Source organism: Astatotilapia calliptera, chromosome 1 (genome assembly GCF_900246225.1).
Source record: "Astatotilapia calliptera chromosome 1, fAstCal1.2, whole genome shotgun sequence".
Taxonomy (NCBI): domain Eukaryota; kingdom Metazoa; phylum Chordata; class Actinopteri; order Cichliformes; family Cichlidae; genus Astatotilapia; species Astatotilapia calliptera.
In genome coordinates, this window is record NC_039302.1 from 15,774,689 (window position 1) to 15,795,686 (window position 20,998).

Sequence of the window (20,998 nt, forward strand, 5' to 3'; positions counted from 1 at the left end):
TACACCAGTCACATGCATAGTGTCGGGGTTTTTTATGTTTTATTCCAAATGTTATTTCCAGCATCTTTGGACTTCTGCAATTACCTAGGCAACCTTTAATGCTGCTTAGCGCCACGAGAGAGCAGTAAAGTACGGGGGGGGGGGGGGGCTCTACAGCACAGCTTATGCCCCTGAAAAAAAATTAGGCCTATCCTTTCATTTGTTGAAGTTAGACTAACTTTACATATATGGTACGATTTCTAACCTGCATTGACTTCTTTAATAACTCGGTGAAACCAACCTGCTTTATACGCAGAGAATTGGCAACATGTAATTTGAAATATGTCTGTATTTTGTATTAGACATGTTCACATATAAAACGTAAGAGGGAAAAAAAGCTATGTGGATCATGATGGTGATATTCAGTGGGTTTTAAACTCCATATAAAGACAAGCAGCCATACACTGTAATCCCCTTGGGAAAATAGAAATCGTGTCACCAGGCCTGGCTGGTGTTCAAATGCTGCACGGTCACACCGACGAATGTGAGTGTGTGAGAAGGGCTCGGTACTGTCGGCGTGGTTCCGACTGGATTCGTTTTGCAGGCTGTTTGGGAGCACTTAAACCGGGCGCAGAGCCTACTCTGAAGAATGTGCAGTTTTCAGGAGGGCGGAGACAAGCCTGCTTTCCATCCACAGCGAGGGACAGCGGCGTCCGTACGCAGCCGTACTGCGCGCTGCTGCTGCTGCTGCTGTGGAGGCTGCATAATTAAGTTTACAACAGGAGACAGCGCGGATCTCTCTCGCTTCTTCTGGGCCACAATGGGTGAATGTTTTTCGGTCTCACAGCACGGCAGGCATTTCCCCCCGATCTGCCGAACTAACCGGAGTCGTCCGTGGTAAAGTGAGTGGCACAAGGACTCGAACAAGTGACCCACCTAACATAGTTCTAAGTGCGGCTGTTTTAGAAAGGCGCAACACTGGAACCGGGAGGAACCGCCTGGAGGTGGAGGGGGTGGCTGCACTGATCCTATACCAGTCCTGCACGCGATGTTAAAGAGCAACTACCGTTGCGGTTTCACCTCGGGGTGGCTACGAGAAGTGGACTGTCCGGTTTGTTTTCCCCATCTGCTCCCAGCTTGCGTGGAACAAAGTGTGCTCTCTGTCACATAAGCCGCGCAGTGAGGTAGATCCAGGAGGACTGGCAGCGTCGGTTTCCATTTGTCTCTCTCTCTCTTAAAAAAAAAAAGAGTTCAGCTTCTCCAGAAATCATGAGGACCACCGAGGAGACGGAGGGCTTTGACGGCGAGGCCTCCAACACTTCCATGATCTCCGGGGCCAGCAGTCCCTACCAGCCCACCACCGAGCCCGTCCATTCGCGGAACGTTTTTGGGGGGATAGTGTGCGACATGGAGTACCTCAAGTCATACTTGGGGATTTTAAAGGTGGTTGAAGTGGTAAGTCAAAGCATGGCGACATCGTTGCAGTAATACTCAGAGATGTCCAGCCTTCCTGTAAGTGGCCAAGCTGTGACGCACCGTTGGTGCATAACTTCTACTGATCAGCAACTAACATGTGGAGGAAAACTCAACTTCCAGGGGGCAAAACACGATAAAGTGCAGCTATAGTTAAACTCGCTGTATGCTAAGCATTAATACCTTACTTATTATTTATGTGCAATAATAACCCCGAGGTTTCATTCTAAAGTTAGCCACACCGGTCCTGGCTTAACCTTCACTGCATCCCTACTAGAGGTCACTTCAACAGTATGCCCACCCCATGACTAGTGAATGTATAGAGGCAAGCTTGTTTTTGAATGGATAATGGCTCCTACATAATAGGGTACTATTCCAGAGGGATTTATAGTGTTTAATAATGTCTGCCATTTGCCACTTGCACTCCTTGAACGTCTTGATAACTTTTAGTTACCACTTGCATATTTGCAAGTAGTTCCATTTTTTCACTGTGTGGCTGTTTGCTGCTCCAGACCACTTAAACACGTGTGCAAATACGGCTGTACTCGGTGAGGCACCTGGGAAAACCTGTATGTGTTACCCATTCAGTTGCTGTTGAGGATAAAAAGTGTTATCACCATTTCTTTTCACGCTGTAGTCAGTGGAAAACACATTTCTGATGGAATTTTTGAATCAGTTCACCCAAACCAGATGTCTGAACTGGGATAAGAGGCAACAACAAAGCACAATGAAAGGGTCCCAAAGATCTGATAACTCACCAGAGGAGGAAACATCTATCAAACTGGGACCATTTCTCTTCTTCCTCTGCCAAGAAAAATTCACTACGGGGCTACACTCATACACATGTTGGAGTGTATCCCCAACAACACGGAGGAGAACAATGTATGTGGGAGGCAGTTTCTCTGCAATACTTTAAAAACTTATGCAGAAAAAGTTTTAAGGTTGTTTTTTTTTTAGCTTGTGGGTGGCTGAGTGTCCCAGTGGTCTGAGAGAAGCTCACAGTCTGTTGCACACCTGTGATGTTTACCTGTATGTGGGAAGGAAGGCTAGGAATCCTTCTGTCATCAGCGTGGGAGAAGTTTGGAGCAGGCGGTAACTTAAAAGTATTAGATTTATAATCTTCACGCATTTCATAGCAAACCGGAAATGTTTGAGTATTGCCTTAGACTTTGCTGGTTAATTAATTTCTTTTGGTTTTTTTACTTTTAGCCACAGAGCCACATCCTCTGCCCAGACATAAGACACCATAAAATTACATTCTCCACCTGTGCAAACATCCAGGTGCTTGGTTTTGTGGTTTTAATGTAATTGCATATATGTATATATATATATATATATATATATATATATATATATATATATATATATATATATATATATATATATATATATATATATATATATATATATATATATATATATATATATATGATTCTGCTCCTGCAAAGTGAAAAATGCTATGTATGTTTTTTGGGAGGTGTGCCTGTAGATTACCTGAATAGCAGTTTCTTTCTCATTTAACAATTTAAGCCAAACTCCTTATGTCTTAAGTTTTGTCTAAACACAAGCATCTGTGCAAAGACTTTGCCCTAAAAATAATTCTAGATTTGTTTACAAAAATATCTGTGATACTTCAAAGTCTCATTTTGCTCTATTCCAGAAAAAGTACTTAGTTGTGATACCCCAAAATAGGCCAAGTCATGAATAGCGCATAAATAACTCGTTAAAAAAATCAGTTGAGGTATTTGAAGTAGAATCTGTATTACAGGCATTGTGGGTACAAGAGAACAAGCGTCATCTCATATCTATTAATAATCTTCAGTTTGTACTTTAGACTTCAGAAGCGTGGGAGTACTTTTGCAGTTTCAGATAGCCACATTTCTCCTCTGTGAACAAGGAGAGGACCAGTCAAAGTCATCCAAGTTTATATTCAGTGCCTTAGAGGAGGCCTTGAGAGAAGAGGCCTTTAAAGGCATCCTGCCAAGCATTAATGGCTTCATCGGCTTTCATTTTTACTGCTCTCTCCTCTAATTGTTTCACTCTGTGCCAGCCAAGGAGCAGTGATGATCTTTCAGAGCTGGAAAAACAAGCAAAACAATGTGGAGGAGATGCACTGCAAAAGGGCATCATGTAGCAAATGGCAGCAGTCTACTGTCAGCAGTACACTCGATGCTCCAGTTTATGGTTGGGACGTCTGTATCGACTAGGTATTTATTCATTATCTGCCATCTGTTTATTGGCAAGTAAGAATAGATTTGCTGACGGCAGCCTTTATCTGTTATGTCCAATCAACCTAAAGGGCTTTATAAGTGGAATCCTGTTTTATAAATTTGTTTGACTGAATTCTGTGTTAAACAGTTGAATAAATGGCTGAAAGACACTAAAGTAGTTGGGTTTAATCCCCTCAAACCTTCCTTTTTTCATACGTCCTTTTTTTCACAAATATGCATTTGCCAAAGCTTTAAGGGGGCCAGTCACCTGTCATATCTTGGGTGAATTGATACATGTGATGCTGCTGCTGTTGGCCCTGCACTGAGCAGTACAAACTCTCAGTGGCAGGTAACCTGATCGAGGTGCGCCCATCCTGACAGCAGGTTTGTCTTTGTCTCTTTGTGACCGGGTCAACAAAGTCCAGCTGATATTCACATCATGCACGTCGACATAGTGACAGGAATTTGATACCTTGTTGGGCCTTATAGTACACCTATCAATCACACTGTTTCCCAGCAAGGCTCATGCCATCATGATAAATAACAGCTTTTCTGTTATGGTGTGTATCCTGCACTTTTTTTAAAGTAATATTCTAACAAGTGGAGGTTAAATATTAAGGAGAGGTGTTCTTTCTCCAAATCTTGTGTAATGAAGTTACCATATGCTCCCAAATGTCAGCACACGCTTAACCGAGAGAGACGCCATGTGCTTTACTCTCGTGTGGTTGAAACACGACTTATTTGGATCTTGCAGGATGGCATAAAGACAACAGGAATGTTGTGCAGGCACGAGGGGAGACATGTATGCTGTTGCATATGTGCAGCAACACACTTTTCCTCTGGGGTGAAATTTAACCAGCATTCAGGGTAAATTTTCCATCTCATACCCGACTGTGAGCTCCTGCTAAAGCACATTCAATCTTTTGGGTCGTTTTTAAGGTGTTTTTTTTGCATGAAGTAGTACAGTGTGGAAGTCCTGCACATAGTGTTGCAAAGTTTCAACAATAAAGCCTCCCATTCTCCTCCTTTAATTATCTGTTCACAACAGATGGCGTATAAGAAGGGGATCGGCATCCAAGATGTCCTTAAGGCAACTAATAATGTGCTAAATCCCTGAGATAAGGACTTGTTTGCATGTAGGAGAAAGAAGGGAAAGAAAGCTGACACATTTGTTCCTGCACATACGATGCGTGATGAATAGACTGAACAAGAGAGAAGGTTGACGTATAATCAATACTTACAAAATTATCCAGTGTGGTGCTTGCAATTCTCCGCCTCCTCCCCTGTGACTGCCTGACACCTGCTACACAGGGGCATGGAGGAAGTAATATGCTTTCTTTGAGAGACATTACATCATCTCCCAGTGCAGTGCACTTCATTCCTGTTTGGGTGTGACCCTTTCAGTTGTATTTCAGTCAAAGACAGGCTGCTATCCAGCTACACACTCTAATGAGGCTTCGGCAACTGCACACAATTCAACTGTTGTCCTAACGATAGTCTGCCCAGTCGACTTATTTTCTCTTCCTTTCGGTTTCCTGTGAGGTAATGTCACAGACAGAGATTTAAATGATCAGACTGGAGTTTGAAAAACTGTGGAGGGTTTTCCCCTTATGCTTTACCAGTGCCAGTCATCCAACAGCTCTGCTCACTGAACAGGATAAACAGGGTTGAATAAATGATCGTTTTCTGAGATAAAATCTGCTAGACTTGCTCTTTGTTAGTTATGCTAGTGTAGAAACATACATGTTTGAGCATTTAGAAGTTTATTCTTTGCTTCTTTGTAACATAACACCCACCCACCAGGCCGGCCCGTGACACTGAATTAGATAAGCAGTTAAGAGGATGGATGGATGGATGGATGGGTGGATGGGTGGCCAACAAGGTGTAGGAGTGTAGTGGTAGAGATAGTTCTTTTATTTCAGCTTCATCTCACTGATTAACCAACACTTATCTACAATCGAGAGTCCAAGAAACTGGCTGTGTCAGAAGGGAGGGTAGATTGTCCGCTAATCGCGTGTTCGGTAGTTTGACCCTCTGCTCCTCCAGCCCACATGGGGGAAGATACTGAATCCGAATTGACCCCATATTGCACTTGGTGTGGGATAGTCGAGAATAAAATGCTGTCTAAATGAATGAAGTTCTTTGAATGCTCAGTATCCTACATGCACATATTTACCATGGACCTTACTTAATTAGTCCCACAAGTTAGCTAAGCTCTAGCTTTGTGCTACAAGCGCCGTGCATGTCAGGTTAGATGACGGTTCTAAAGTTTAAATGGTCTTTGCATTAGCAGGATACTGGAGTAGACTCCCTGTGACCCTGCGATGGATAAGCAGTTAAAATAAAATGGATGGCTGTTTAAATTAATGTGCCTGAACTGACTGGGTGTGCCAGCACAAGCACAATGTGGGTAAATTTATTAAATGTTGTGGGATTTAATAAGCTATTCATGTGACCCGCACAACACTGTGAAGCTGCAATTGTGACTCAGAGATTACAGTACTTTGCAAAAGTCTTGAGCAATCCCTCCTTCTTTTATATTTTGCCAGCAAAATGGGAAATAGATGCAGTGATTTCTAGAAGCACGTGAAAACATACGTGGAAGTACAGGTATATAAGGAGAAAAAGAGTTGGTGCAATTCTAATGAGCTTGAAAGTCAATATTTGGTATGACCACCTTTATTGTATCCTGATATATTTTTACTGCATTAGATGAGTGTGTTTGTTCACTGTCAAGCTGGAAAATTAGGCCATTCCCAATGAGACATTTTCAAGATGATATTGCATGGTGAATGAAAATCTGATGGTGCTTTTCTGCGTTCATTCGTCCATCAGTTTTTAAAGATCTTTTAAAAGTTTTTAAACATCTTTTAGATCTTTTTAAAGATCTAAAATCCAACCCCAAACCACGATAGAGCCTCCACTGTGTCTTACAGATGGCTGCAGACACTCACTGTTGTACCCCTTTTCTGACCCGTGCACTCGCACTCGCCACTTTATAAGACCGGATGTTCAGGTCAGATCCTGTTTGATTTGGCTTTCCTCAGCCTTTCCTACCTGCGTCCCTTCTTTAAGAATGGCTTTTTGACACTCATCCTTTCCCAGACCGGGACAGGGGCGTCTCTCAGGTCGCGTGTCAGGTCTCTGTTGGATTTTTTCTGTTGTGTGTTTCCTAAGGATGTAACGTTCAGATACTAATATGGATACTGATACACTCCACATCATACTGAGATGCTGAGAGATACCAAATTGACAGGCTATCACAAAGGTGGCTAAAAATACAATTTAAAATAGGTTCTTTGCTAAGTGGTCTGTTATGTGCAGACACAGCACTGGTTCATCAGCTGGAGTAGGTAAACAAACAAACAACAACAACAAAATTCCTCCAAAAATGGAAATCCCAAGAGCCTGGCTCCTTGGAAGAAAAATAAATACGAGTTAGCTCAATACTCGTATAAACTACTGTACATGATGTTATTTTGATAAATGTTTTGTTTTAATGTAAAATGTAGTTAAAGGACAAATATCTGCTGTTAAAGTGATCATTTTTCTTTTGCAACAGAAGACACAGAGACAGTTGAGTAGCTAAAATAAGCCAGAGCCAAAGAAAAGGGGATGCTGTTTGCGCTTAAACTGCATAGATTTGTTAGTAATGACAAGTAGTGAAATAAAAAAAATACCTGCCTCAAACTTGACCCAGTTTCTTCAGTAACTTTCTTTGAAAAGCAAAAAATGATCTTACCTTTCAAGCTTTGCTACTTGAGCGCAGCTCCTTGTTTAATGTTTTAACAACTTGGACAAAAAGCCATTCCTGCATGGAATATTACAATAATCCGAAATCATCTTAACAGAAACTGTTTAGCACGAAAGTTAGTATTTATTTTTCCATGTTCAAATATGGGCTTTGTGATTCACAACCAACCCGCATACAGTAAATGAAGCACAGATCCTGCAAGCCATTGTGCTTCTTAGATCTTTTATGAATAGGTCTTGTTTGCTAAAACACAGATGCAAACAGTAGGCGATGGCTCTTATTATATCTCAATACATCAAAATTCATTTTTGCTTCAATGATGGAAAACCATCCAGGCCAAGAGGCAGTAAAGCAGCACCAACTAACGATACTCAGCTATGCCGCTGCGCTTTGCTGCTGGGTTGATGCTTGCAAGCTGATGTTTTATCAGCTCAAAGGATATCTTCCAAGTAACACTGAGGAGTGGGAAGCTGTTCCTTGGCAAAGTTTTGTTTTTTTTTGAGTGCATTTTGTTGAGTGTGGATGAGATGACTGTGTGTGAATTATTAGTCAAACAGATTGTGTTCGATCTGTAAATTGCATATGTCTGATATGTGATTGCTGTTGTTTTGCATTAAATGACCTTGAGTGACGTTTCACTAACATTGCGTAGACTTTCAGGGGTAACATTTGTAAATGAAAGAGAAAGGAAAACTGGAGTCTCTTATCACATCCTTCACGTCTGCTCATGCAAAACTGGCCTTTGCAGTTTGCATAAAATTAGAAAACTGATTCTTAGCTACTTCAGGTCGGTATTATGTTGCATTTTCATGGTTTTGCTATGCCTCTTGGTTTTGGACTGCTCCTAGGCAGTTGGCAATCTGTGTGTGGTTTTGTCGGGGTCTAGATGGCAGAAGAACACCTAAGTAGCAGAATTCTTCCCATACTGTGGTTTGTTGATGGCTGTTGGCTGGAAGCGGGCATCTTCACAAACTGCCAGGAGCAGAACTCATGGGATCACAGACTCTGGTCTATTCATAGGACAATCGCTTTATGAACTGGAAAGTTTGACATTTCAATCCCATAATCTTACAGAAATAACTTACAGTATTCTTTATGCTTATATTCAATATACTGACTAGGCATGTATATATTTTAAGTTTTTATATACTTTGTATTTAATGTGCTGGCATATCATTTGTTAACTGGCGTCGCTGGTAAGACTCACTGTCAGATTTGTCCAAGCTTCAGAAATGAAGGTCAGACATATTTTGTCAAAGGTCTGACACAGTTATTCAGAAAAGAGACTGAATAATGAAATCCATTCTAGGATAATGAATGCAGACTGCTCATGCTGACCTAGTTTTTAGTTTTTAGAGATGATTCACTAATCAGCCAGTGAATTATCTAACCTGTTGTTGGCATAATATACTCAATATATCCCTGCACTATTAGCACCACACTCATGCTTCCTGGACAGTGTGACTGTACCTGGCTGCAGGATTTTTTTCAGAGTGGTAAATGTGATATAGTAGCACTCAAAGTGCTTGAGACTACATTTAAACATAAATTTGTGCAGTGCTTTATCATATATGAGCACTTTATCTACCTGTCATCCATAGCCAAATTTAGAACCAGCAGTTGTCTTTGGCGTGCAGAAACGATGGATTATAAAGTGAAGTCTTAACATATAAATGCTGGTATTTTGGTAAAGAATTTGCAAATTACACATAAACCCCAGCTGTGCTTTGAATTAGAAGCTTTCTTGCAATAAGGTGACAATGCTAACCAAAGCACCTCCTTGCTGCACATAATAAGATAAAATGTGCAATCAGTGTACCAGTTATAAGTAAAGACGGCGTAGTCCTGTGCAGTACTGTAAAGGAGTTTGTCTATGGCCTGAATACTGAACTTCTAGCTTTGGGATTGTGTCCATATCGCTTGTCGGGGGAATTTTCTCCCATCGTTACAGTTCTTGTTTGGATCCAGTTTGAATCAATACAGTATTTGGATTCCCCAGTTAACAATGCAGAGGTCATCAGCATGACTGTGGCTGTGGTGAACGGATGTTGATAGACCCTGACCACCCTCTGCACCAGCTAAAGACCTCCTCTAACATCTGGTTCAGCTTTGCTGCCACAAAGACATATACAGAAAATCTTTACCATCTCACACCACGATACCTGCATTTCTCTGTTAGATGTCTCTTATTAAGCTCATTTGAACACTGCACTTTTTCAGTTTTCTGTTAAGTTTTTCCATTCGTTATCTTTCCAGGCTATTTGATTTTGTGATATTGTATTTATTTTATTGAGATAAGCTGTTCCCAACCTGTGGAATAAACAAAGTGTATCTTATTTGTATCTTATTTTAACTCTTGTCTCTCCTGTCGTCTTCCCTCTCACTTCAGGTCCTTTCACTCATCGGCTTCATCTGCATAGAAACTATCATGATGTGTTCCCCCTGTGGAGGGGTCTACTTCTTTGAGTTTGTCAGCTGCAGTGCTCTTGTGGTGACAGGAGTCCTCCTCCTGATCTTCTGCCTCAACATCCACACCAAGGTGCCCCACGTAAACTGGAGCCTCACGGTACGTCCACACTACAGAGTGTTAACATAGCTCATGTACACTAATGTACTGCTGAACCTCTAAATAAAGAACAGGATGACTAATGTTAATGCAGTTTATGATGATACTTGGATTGCCGTTGAGGAGAGATAATTCCTCAGGAGATACAGATGAATAGTACAGCATTTAGATAAATTCACTATGAAATTTCATCTTCATGCACGCATTACAGCCGGCATCGGCATCCGGTTTTAAAGTTCTAATCTCACACATGAACCCCCTTACTCTCCAGATATGGAAAGATGTTATGTCTGTTCACTATCTACAATCGGTTGTCATGTCCTTGTGGCTGATAGCAGAGTCAAAACACTCCTCAGCATCAGAGGTCATCGTACTCCTGAAGACTCCCCTGAGGCTTGTGCATTTTCAGGCCTTCCCAAATATAGAAGTTAATCCTGAAAAAAATCAATTTAAAATCAGGCAACATGACATTTTAGAAGAGTAGGGTTTAAATTTTCCCTCTGAAACCTTACTGGTTTACACAGCAGTAATTTTGCATTATTCTCGTCATATTTAGCGACAGTCTGGCTTATAATTTAATGCTTGGCTGCATGTGTAAATCTATCGATATGCTCACCTTATGATAATAATGCAGTGGTCCAGGTAAAGGTTTACATGGCATTAAATTTATAAGCTTTGGGTTTTTACTCTTCTTGAGACCAGTGACCAGTACAGTTATTAATTTTATCTACATTAGCAGCAGTAAAGACTCCCTGTACGTTTTTTTTTTTTTTTTTTAGCTCTATTTAAGGAGCTGTTATCATTTTAAGAGGCTTGTTAGCATTTAACTCAGTTTAGCTGTTAAGCAGCAGTAAAATACAGCGAGGCTGGCATGGCTTGATGTGTCTCTTGTTATTATGTTTACTTTCACTAGAACCTGACAGATATATGATTCACCGATACTGATATTTGTTTTTAAAAGTCTGATATAGCAGCTGATATTTCTTTCTTTCAGACACAGAACACAAACATTTCTTAAAAGTTGTTAAGTGCAGTCTTTACTACAATGATATGGCAGTGTGGGTTAAAAATGATCCTGTTTTATTATAACGACAAGTCGTGGATTACTGGTTTAGATGCTAGGATCAGACGGTTGTTGTGCTTCTGGTAATCCAAACATGACTTGCTGAGTTCCCTCTGGTGGACAAACTACAACAACAGTAACACTCACACCATTGTTGGAGGGTGTTTCTCCCATCTCTACTTTTTTAATTAGAAATGTTATTTAGAAATGCACATTCCAGTATATTGGTAAATAGTGGGTATCAGCTGATTTACTCAGCCTGCTCAACCAATAAATGATAATAAAAACTATACAGAGCAAATCATACTATTAAAACAAGATTCGTTTTTAAACAGGATTCTTGTGTAATCTTAGTAAGGACTCACAAATAGATACACATAGCAAATATTAGTGAAATCTGTTTCTGTTTTGTTTCCTAAGAGAAAAAAATATCAGCTGATAAATCACATTTTTTTGCTTGACTGAAAATAAACATGCATAATAATAAAAATACACAAACGCATGGTGGCTGTCTGCCATCAATATCAGTTTAAAAAACCTTACATCAGTCAGGCTCTACCAATAGCTGATATCAGGAAGGTTAGCTAATATCAGCCAGGTTAGCTAATATTAGCCAGGCAGTGATTTTCCTTTTTGCCTTTTTTTTATCTTCTTCTTCTTCTTTTTTTTGCCTGTCCCGTTTAGTTCTTTTGCCATCAGAATTGTTGTCTAAAGCCAAAGAAAGATGCCCAACGGATTTACTTTTTTTTTTTATCTTCTTGATGATTGTTCTGTTTTAGCATTTATGCAAGGAGATTTAAGCTTATTATTTAAACAAAGCATTTAAACTTAGTTTCTTTCTAAAGTAAGAAATTGAAACAAGCTTTACTTGAACTTCTGTTTGTTGAATATTGTTCTGTATTTAGCACTAGAATAAAATCTAGCACAAAGTCATTACAGTTTCCATGTTGCTACCAGGATGTGCACTGTCAGCTGTAAGAAAATGAGCTGGTGGGTATTCTCCAGGAGATACTGGCTGCCTCTCACTGTTTGCCTGACAAGCAGTTGGTGGTGAGTTCTGATCTGCAGCCAAGTGTCTTTTACAGACACGTGTAGAAGAAATTTCTTTGACCATACTTCCAGCTTACAGTACATACTGTAGTAAAGATGTGGATGCTAAGCCAGATGTTCAGATCTAACCACAGCTATCAGATTGCTCTACGGTATCCTTAGTACAGTATTCCACCTCAAACATGAAGAGAGGGTGTGCCTTTGGCGTCTGCTTTTGGCAGAGTAACACCGAACGAAAGCGTTTTACAGTCCCATAGAGGCCAGGGCTAATTTAAGAGTGCTGATTTAGGAACTTTTACCAGATACCTGTAACCATTACTGTCCATATAATCCAAAATCCTTCTGTTTGCTCTTTTCAAGACTGCCTGTTCTTTTTCGTCTTAAGCCCGCTGGCGTTTCTCCTGTCACTTCTGCCTGGTTATTATTTTTCCATTTAGGAGATTAATGGTTAAATAATGAAATGTTTAATTAGCATGTACACTGTGTGTTTGTGTGCTTAAGCCTGAGCTCAGGAGTTGGCATTGGGTTCACACAAAGAGGTTGGAGTTTGATGGCCTGTGGTTTGGCACACTGGTGTTGCTGGACTTTATGCTGTTATGCAAAAGAATAAAGGTGAATTTGTCAAATCTGAAGGACTTTTTTGGTTAGCAAAATGTTGCAAACAAAGGTTTACCGAACGTGTTACTTTGCAGATTTAACAGTGTTTGCTCTCACTCCAAACTGCTTAGCTGACGAGCCCACGTTCCTTGGACGCACTCCACGGTGTGGGCTCAGCCACACGCTGTTTATGTCTATCGTAGTCAAAGCTGCTCCGGTCACATTGGTCCCCTGGGAATTTTACCACGAGTGAGCATTTCACAGTATTAACCAACTGTTAAACCTTCTGCTGACTTTTCTGTTTCCCAACTACAAACTCTCAGTAGAAGGGTTCTTAATCTAACAATTACGTGCTATATGATCCCATCTCCTCCACTTCCCCCTCTGTGATGACTTTGGCAGCACAGAGGGGGAAACACAGGCCTTGACCCTATTCCCCTTCTTCCAAATGGAAATGAATGCAGTCCTAGGACTCTTTTGTAAAGCTACTCTGTAACTTTAGGTGATTAAATTAAACTCGAGGATTTAGTTTTTGAAGGCAGATAATTCGGTCCATTGTTTTCCTCATTCACAGCCAAATAGCTGTGGGTCATGCTAGGGGGATTCTGGGACAGAAATGAGGCAAAACTAAAGACACAAAGGGAGAGACAGATAATAGTGTTGTTATTCTCTCGTTGGAGGGAGAGCGGCCGTTCGATTGCCCTGCCAGTATTTTCTGGTTGTTTTGTTCTGAGAACAGAGAGTATCTCATCACAGTTAATACATGAATGAAGTAAGTAGTTCAGGGTGGAAGCCCACAACTGGATGCTGAGTTGTTCCACTACAGTAAGCTGTTAAACAGCATTTCCAAACAGCACTGTAGAGACAACAGTCACTTAGAATCCCACTTTATTCTTTTCCTTTCCTGGTAAAATGTTTGCATTCAGGCAATTACCATTATTGCTGGTCAGATAGAGCGCAACTTTCGAGATGGAGACTTTAAATTTTTCATAGGCTGTGAAATTCCATGCTAGTTGTTTACATGCACATTTTTCTATTGGACCTATATGGTAAAATTCAGGAAAGAATATAATCACATGTGTGATCTGTGACTTTTGGGCGAAGGTAAAGCAGAGAGGTTGAGAAACAACTGAACTGACTGTGGGATTGAAGTGGCATCATGAAAACGCGCAAAATCGTTTGTGCACATGAAAGAGCACAATGGAACAGGAATATCTGGTTGGCTGTGTCTCGTTTAACCAGTTTGACAAGCTGGATGGGAGTGCATGAGTAATGCGAGCAGTGTTTGCAGTACGCTGAGTGTGCACCTTTGAAGTGGGTTTAAGATTACGGTCGAAGGTTAAGATCATAACTGTGGTGTTCATTGACTTTCCCAGTTAACATGTAGAGATATGGTTCTGTATTTATGTTACTGATTAAACCACGAGATCAGTGGCACATTATCTCACTTTTAATGCCCTGCTGAGGTATGTGCATGCACATATGTGTAAGTCTGCGACCAGCTAGCCTTTTTGACTTTGCTATTGTATGGTCCATGCGTGTCATATGAGAGACCATGTCTGCAATGATTATAATCACGCCTCTGATCACGAGGGCCGTGCCCCAGCCACGCTGAGCCCTTCAATATTAACCCCCTCCCCACAGTTTGGCGTGCCAAGAACAGGAGAGCGGTACTTGAAAAGCAACTGTCTCTTTCACATTACTTCCTATGTGTAAAAACGTGGGGGATGGAGTTAGTTACATGTGTGGACTGAGTGTTTGTTTGAATTGAATGAATGAGGTGCTAGGTGGCTTTTAAAAAAATATGTGCTGTTGGCTTCTTTGCTCTCCTGTGGTTTTTGGATATGGAGCACCAGGATGCAGTCTGGCTGGTTAGAAGAGTGCAAACAAGCTCTGTTTGTTCAGTATACAACATCAGCCACAATGTGCTCAGTCCTTAGACTAATAGGAGGCTACATTGTGCCAGTTTTTTTTTAATTAGTCTTGTGGGGTTTAACTAATGCACATCACTGGCAGCAGCTTTCAGACAGCTCAGTTTTATCTTGAGCTCACATTACATTAGTTTGTTATTTCAGTGGTGTGCTTTGGGGTAACAAACATGTTGTGCTGTGATTTAAAATGTATTTTTGTTGTTTTAAAAGATATTTAAATGTAAAAGCAAGAGGCAGCTGTAGGATATTTGTTGCCGTGAGTGCTTTAAGTAGATTAAATTGAAGTTTTATGTTAAAACACCAGGAGTGGATATTTTTTATTTGTTATTATAACCCAAGGTTGGTCTAAGAGGAAGGATGTCAAGAGGGAAGTTCAGGAATTCTGCCTTCTTATTACCAAGTCTAGAAATAGCCAAAATAACAAGTATCCTAATGATGTTGTGTAGAAATAAATAGCAGGTACAATTATGGTGAAAGAAAGAACACACTATTTTAATTCTAAGGTTTTATCTATCAAGATTACACTGAGTCATTATTTATTAAACAAAAAAACTGAGCCAAATGCAGAAGCAGCATGTAAACAAACTAAAACAAAACTAAACAAAACTAGGCACACCCTTTCCATGGGGATTAAGAGGGTCTATAAAAGCAGTGGTTTTGGCAGCTTGCTGGCCTGGAGCGTTCAGGGGGAAAGAGATCAGCAATGATCTCAGAGAAGCTGCCCAGCAATCTGGAAAGGCCAAATAATCCAACAAATTTAAAGTCCATCATTCACAATGACAAAGATTATTCACAAGTGGTAACAGGTAAGACAGCCGATGGTCTTCCCAGAAGTGGACATCCAGGCAAATTCATCCCAAAGTCAGACTGTGCCATTCTCAGAGAAATTGCAAAAAAAAAGTCAAGACTCAAATGCTGTGGCTGGACCATAAGAGAGCCGTCGCATAAACAAATGCCCACAAACCTCAATGAAATGAAGCAAAGGAGAGCAGGCCAGAATTCTTCCACAACGATGTGAGAGACTGATGAAGTCATGCAGAAAATGATTACTTCAAGTTATTGCTGCTAAAACTGCTTCTACAAGCTACTGAATCATGGCTTGGTTTCTGCTAAATAAGTAATGACATGATGATGTAGTGTGTCATGTGCTGTCATTCAGCTCAGGTTGTATTCAAGACATGGAAAGAAAGAAATATGTCCTGATATGTAAAACCTTAGAACTGATAGGGGGTGTACTTTCTTTTTACCACGACCGTACAATTCTTCCCAACAGGAGGTTAAAAAACAAACAAGAAGACAAGGAGCACCAAAGAATAACTCCAAATGAATCATCAACTACTCTTGGAAAAACAAGGGAGTTTTGGATCAATGGTTTTCTGTCACGAACTTTGAATTCTTGTTATTATTTAACGTTCTGTTGGTTCGCAGGTTGTTCATTGTTGTTTATTCTTGTTTTCCATGTTTCTAAATATCTTGAGTCCTAATTCTTTTCTTTTAGTTTCTGGTTATTTTCATGATTATTCTGTTTCAGGTTTATTTTGTATAGTCTATTCTTTTATTAGTCTTGCCCTTGTGCCTCTCTGTGTCAAATTTGTAGAACTGAGCCTGTCATCTGTCAGTGAGGGGAAAATAGATGGGAAACACAGGAGGAACAAATCAGGATGATGAGACAAGGGAAGTAGAACTCAATGTAAAAGCACAGGTTACAAAAGACTACCAAAAAAAACTGGGAAGTAACTACACAGAGATGACCGACTTGACATAAAGGGCCACAAGGGAAGGATTAACAGAACAAAAAACTAATGCAAAATATGTCTGTGAAGGTTCTCAGTCATCCAGGTCATCGTAGTCTAAGGAGCTTGAAACTCGGGCGAGTTCTCCAAGCATGACATCCCAGTGTACTTTAGGCCCAGCCACACACTCAGACAAAACCTGGTTCATCTCAAAGATAAAACTCCTAAACACAAACTTAACAACTTAGTGTATGATGTACAGTGTAGCGGGAAATGCTCAGACTTAAATTAGATTAGATAGATTAGATGAAACTTTATTAATCCCTCGGGTGGGTTCCTCCGGGAAATTCAGTGAAGAGTGGAGAGACCAAACAGCCACTTCATAAACATATGGCACAACATAGAAGAGCCACCTTGAAGGGACAAGACTCGGCGGTCCATCTGCATCTTAAGGACAAAGGTCACTCTTTTGAGGATGCTAATGTTCACATTTTGGACAGAGAAGACAGATGGTTTGAAAGAGGAGTGAAAGAAGCCATTTATGTCCACTGTGAGCGACCGTCTTTGAACAGAGGCGGGGGTTTATGACACCAACTGTCTGTCATCTATAATCCAGTTTTGAGATCCCTTCCCAGATGCCTTAACGCCCACTCACATCCTGGGCCATCTGACCTCAGGAAATCACATGATAGGGTGGAGCTAGGCTTCACAATGGGTTCACCCGAAACCCTGGCTGATTGTGCACTACACCCGTTTTCACACCTTGGCTCATGTGATTAGGTAGAGGATCATCAAGGGGTCCTTTGTCCCTCTTGGGGACTTAAAATCTGGGACTCTCCACCAGTTGTTCTTAGAACTGAAGAAGCTTCTCGGATAAGAGGTGAAACGTCTTCAAGGAAACTTAAAGAAGTCCCGACGCTTTTCTTTCCAATCTCCTTAGACTAATGCAGAATACTCATGAAAATACTTATAAACTGAAACAAGGAACTAGTACTCAAAAATAAACAGCAATGAAAACCTGAGAACCAACAGAACGCTAAAAAACAACAAGAATTCAAAGTTCGTAACAGAGAAAACCAAAGAGGACCTGTGGAGCCGTAGACCACACGTGAATGCATTCAAATAAATTCAAACAATGGGGAACATACCATGTTAAAATGTACTTTATCAAAATATACATTTACTTCATATGTTATTTTAGTATTGCCCAAAACTGCCAGGTACTGAAAACATCCTGTGTTCAACATTTCATTGTTGTTGATTTAAATCACAGGTGATCCCAGTCTTATATAACATCACTAATTCAGAGCTGTGATCTTTGTTTTTGTCTTCCTGTAGGACCTCGTTAACACAGGTGCCAGCACCCTGTTTTTCTTCTTGTCATCTCTCGTGCTTGCTTGCATCAATCACAACACTGGAGCTGAAATAGCAGCAGTGGTGAGTACTGACTCTTTGAACTTCATCCAGTGGCATCCTGCCTAGATCTATAACAAAGGAAGCATAAACGTGTGTAGATATGGATGCTATTTTTGTGCCTTACTTTACTGCAGCATCACTGACTGATGATGTCCATAGATTTTGTTTCTTACTGACCAGGCTGCTAAATTTCCTACCACTGCACAGTTCTGTATATGTGTTTAATTACACTAATTTATGCACTTGTAGAAGTTTTGATATATCAGACAACCTCATCAGCTTATTGAGCTGTAATCACGTAGTTTTGACATTTGTTGACACGTAAATGGTTCTGCTTCCCGTTTCCACCTGTGTGCAGATTTTTGGCTTCCTGGTGACTGTCGTGTACGGAATAAACACCTTCCTGGCAGTGCGGAAGTGGCGCCGTGGCACTGGGTGTCAGGGGGTGACTCAGGCCAGCGATTACATTCGGGCACGCACGGCATCGCGTGGCGAGGTGGAGCCACGACCTGAGCTTGCATGAGTGCTGGCAGACAATCAGGAAGACTAAGAGAAAGCCATGCTACCAGCAGCTGACTCTAATGGAAACAGCTCTGCCTTCAGAACAGTATTTCCACTCCAGTGAGACAGCCACCTTCGGCTCACCGCACGCTTTTGACTTCTCATCACAACACTTCAGCTGTGAATGAGGCTCCGTGGCTTTGTTCAGCAGCCGTCCTGGCTGCTCCTGCTGATACATAAACACTTAAGTAGAAAACCCTGGTCACATTTGACGGTGTGCTTTGTAAAACCCTTCATCTACATGTTTTTCTAAAGCATTTTGAAGGACAACTTCCCCTGAAAGGCTACAAAAAGAAAGCCTGACTTCTCCCCAGCTGTGCACCTACTCTGGCTCCAGTATATGTGTTGACTTTTGAGCACGCTTTGTCTTTCACTGTGAATGAAGTCCAGTAAAACAAGGTCAGCTTTTGTACAGTCTGCTTATGTCATGCCGCTGAAGTCTGTGGTAATAAATGTGATCATGAAATGAAGAAACCAGCGGACCAGCAACAAACCCTAACCTGCAGTCCAACCATGACTTCATTGTTCTTTCTCACAGCTTTTACCTTCTACCTTTGAGCAAGCCTGACATTTAATTTTTTAATTATACATGCGCTCATGAAAGTCTCCTTGTCCTTGTCTTGGCTAATCTTACACATCTTACTTTTACAGATGACTTTTAGCCACTATTGCCATGCTGCATTTGCTGTCAGCATTTATGGAGTAAGTGCAGATTACATTCACTACATTAGTCCACAACACTTAAAATGGGGAAAAAATAACCAGTCCAGTCCAGTTGGTTTGACACAATAACAGGGACATAATTTTCAGCAGAGCTTAAAAAGTTTTCCTTATAGATGTGTGTTAGGTCTACACTGTGAGCCTGGAGGAGGTTATATCAAGCAATGATAAGGTAATCCGTATCTTAATTTTGCACACGTCCAACACTTCAGGTAACACAAATCTTAAAAGTACATCAGTGAGATTAATTTTAAAGCAAACATCAGTAGATGGCGTGGTTGAGACCAATGTCATTAGCCTAGACACTGCTTCTCAGGTACTGACCCTCCTATATTACAAAAAAAAATCACAGGGTGCCTCGACCTAAACACTGTGTTTCCTAATGCCTTTCTAAATATTAGACTTGATGAGTCTGTGGGGTGGAAACATGGTACATTTAGCAAATCTGTGGTTGATTGAAATGTTTGTATATGTATCTACAATGATATTATCCCACATTTCATGTATTATGATATCCCTATCCTTCATTACCCTTATAGCAGCCTCTGCAAAGCCCATCCATCCAATACTGATTTCTCTTTAATATTTTTCAGTTGGTCAGTGCACCTGAAGTAAACAGGAAGTTAAACCTTTGTCTACTTATTTAGCATCTGATCTTCTTTTAATGTACACTACAGTTAAGACCTGAACCTTATTCGGGCAAGTTGACTATGGCCCCCTCTTCTGGTCTTTATATGAAATGTATCTTTTTGTTGCGTCAGTGGATCGGGTGTATAGTCAGATGATTTTACATTAGTGTGTTTATAAGTGAAGGACCAGAAATGTATTTGACTGTGGATTTTTTTTTTAAATTAAGACTAATAAATGCCCTGAAGATGCTTGATTAACCAGGCATTTCTTAGATTTTAAATAACTTATGTTTTAATGCTGTTTCTCTTGGTTTGGTGATTGACATAGACGTATGAGAAGACAATCTTGTTCGTATTTATGTGTGTGTAACTTACTTTGATGGATTTGTTTTTGAGTAATACTATTACCATGTTCACTTAAGAATTTGTACAGCAACAAAATCACGCTATTGCATTATGCTATTTGGTCATATAAACCGACCATATTTGTCAAACGCTTATCAAGCTGCAGCTCTCTCTGTGTACGACTGTGCTGCAATATGTTACGAAATTTGTATTTATGAGAAAGAAAAGGCTTTCTGCTGGTTTGCAGGTCGTGACATAAACGGCAAACAATGATCCGATCACGAAGAAGTGTGGAGACTTCACACTGGTTTATAATGACATTATTGAAATGAAGACAGGTTTTTATTCAAACTTTTTTTTGCAAAAAAAAATCCAAAACCAAACAAAAACTAAACAAGCAGGCAACATACATCTACACTGGTTTTACAAAGGTACCCGTTTATAAAATGGTACTGTGTGGGGATGTTGTTCGAATGTTTCAAATAAACTGAAGGTTCTCCTACTTCTTGGAAAGAATAAATCATTTAAAACCATTTGGGAATGTTTGAAATGTGCACTTTCACAATGTCTGTACCCGTGTTACCTTTTTAAGCCTGTTTAAAGTTAAGGTTGAGGACAAGGGTGTCAAACATAAGGTCTGGTGGCTGGAATTTGCCCAGCAAAGACCCCAATCAGGCCCGCTGGATGACTTTGGAAAATGTGAAGAAGAACACAGTTTACAGTTTTTCCTACCCATGGCCAGTCACATTACACCAAAGTAATTAAATTACAGATTTCTGTAATTTTACACATTATTTCTTACAATCTAAGCTTGAAGAGTCGTGCTGAACGACTTATTTTATTTAATACAACAGCATTTCTTTACCATGTAGAAAAACTGAGACATAATTTTTAAATTGTTTATGTTTGTGTTGATATTTCAATGAGTGAATCCACAGTTACACTTTTTACACAGAGAAACTGGAATTTCA

At 40.4% G+C, this 20,998-nt stretch overlaps 1 protein-coding gene across 1 annotated transcript; it reads left to right on the top strand.

Annotated features, from left to right (window-relative positions):
• The first annotated feature begins 372 nt into the window (after positions 1–372).
• Positions 373–20,563, top strand: cmtm4 (CKLF-like MARVEL transmembrane domain containing 4). Its single transcript, XM_026166056.1, has 4 exons — positions 373–1,434; positions 9,806–9,982; positions 17,695–17,793; positions 18,131–20,563. The coding sequence occupies exons 1-4, from the start codon at positions 1,249–1,251 to the stop codon at positions 18,293–18,295; spliced, it is 627 nt and encodes a 208-aa protein (XP_026021841.1). The 5' UTR covers positions 373–1,248; the 3' UTR covers positions 18,296–20,563.
• Positions 20,564–20,998: the final 435 nt, after the last annotated feature.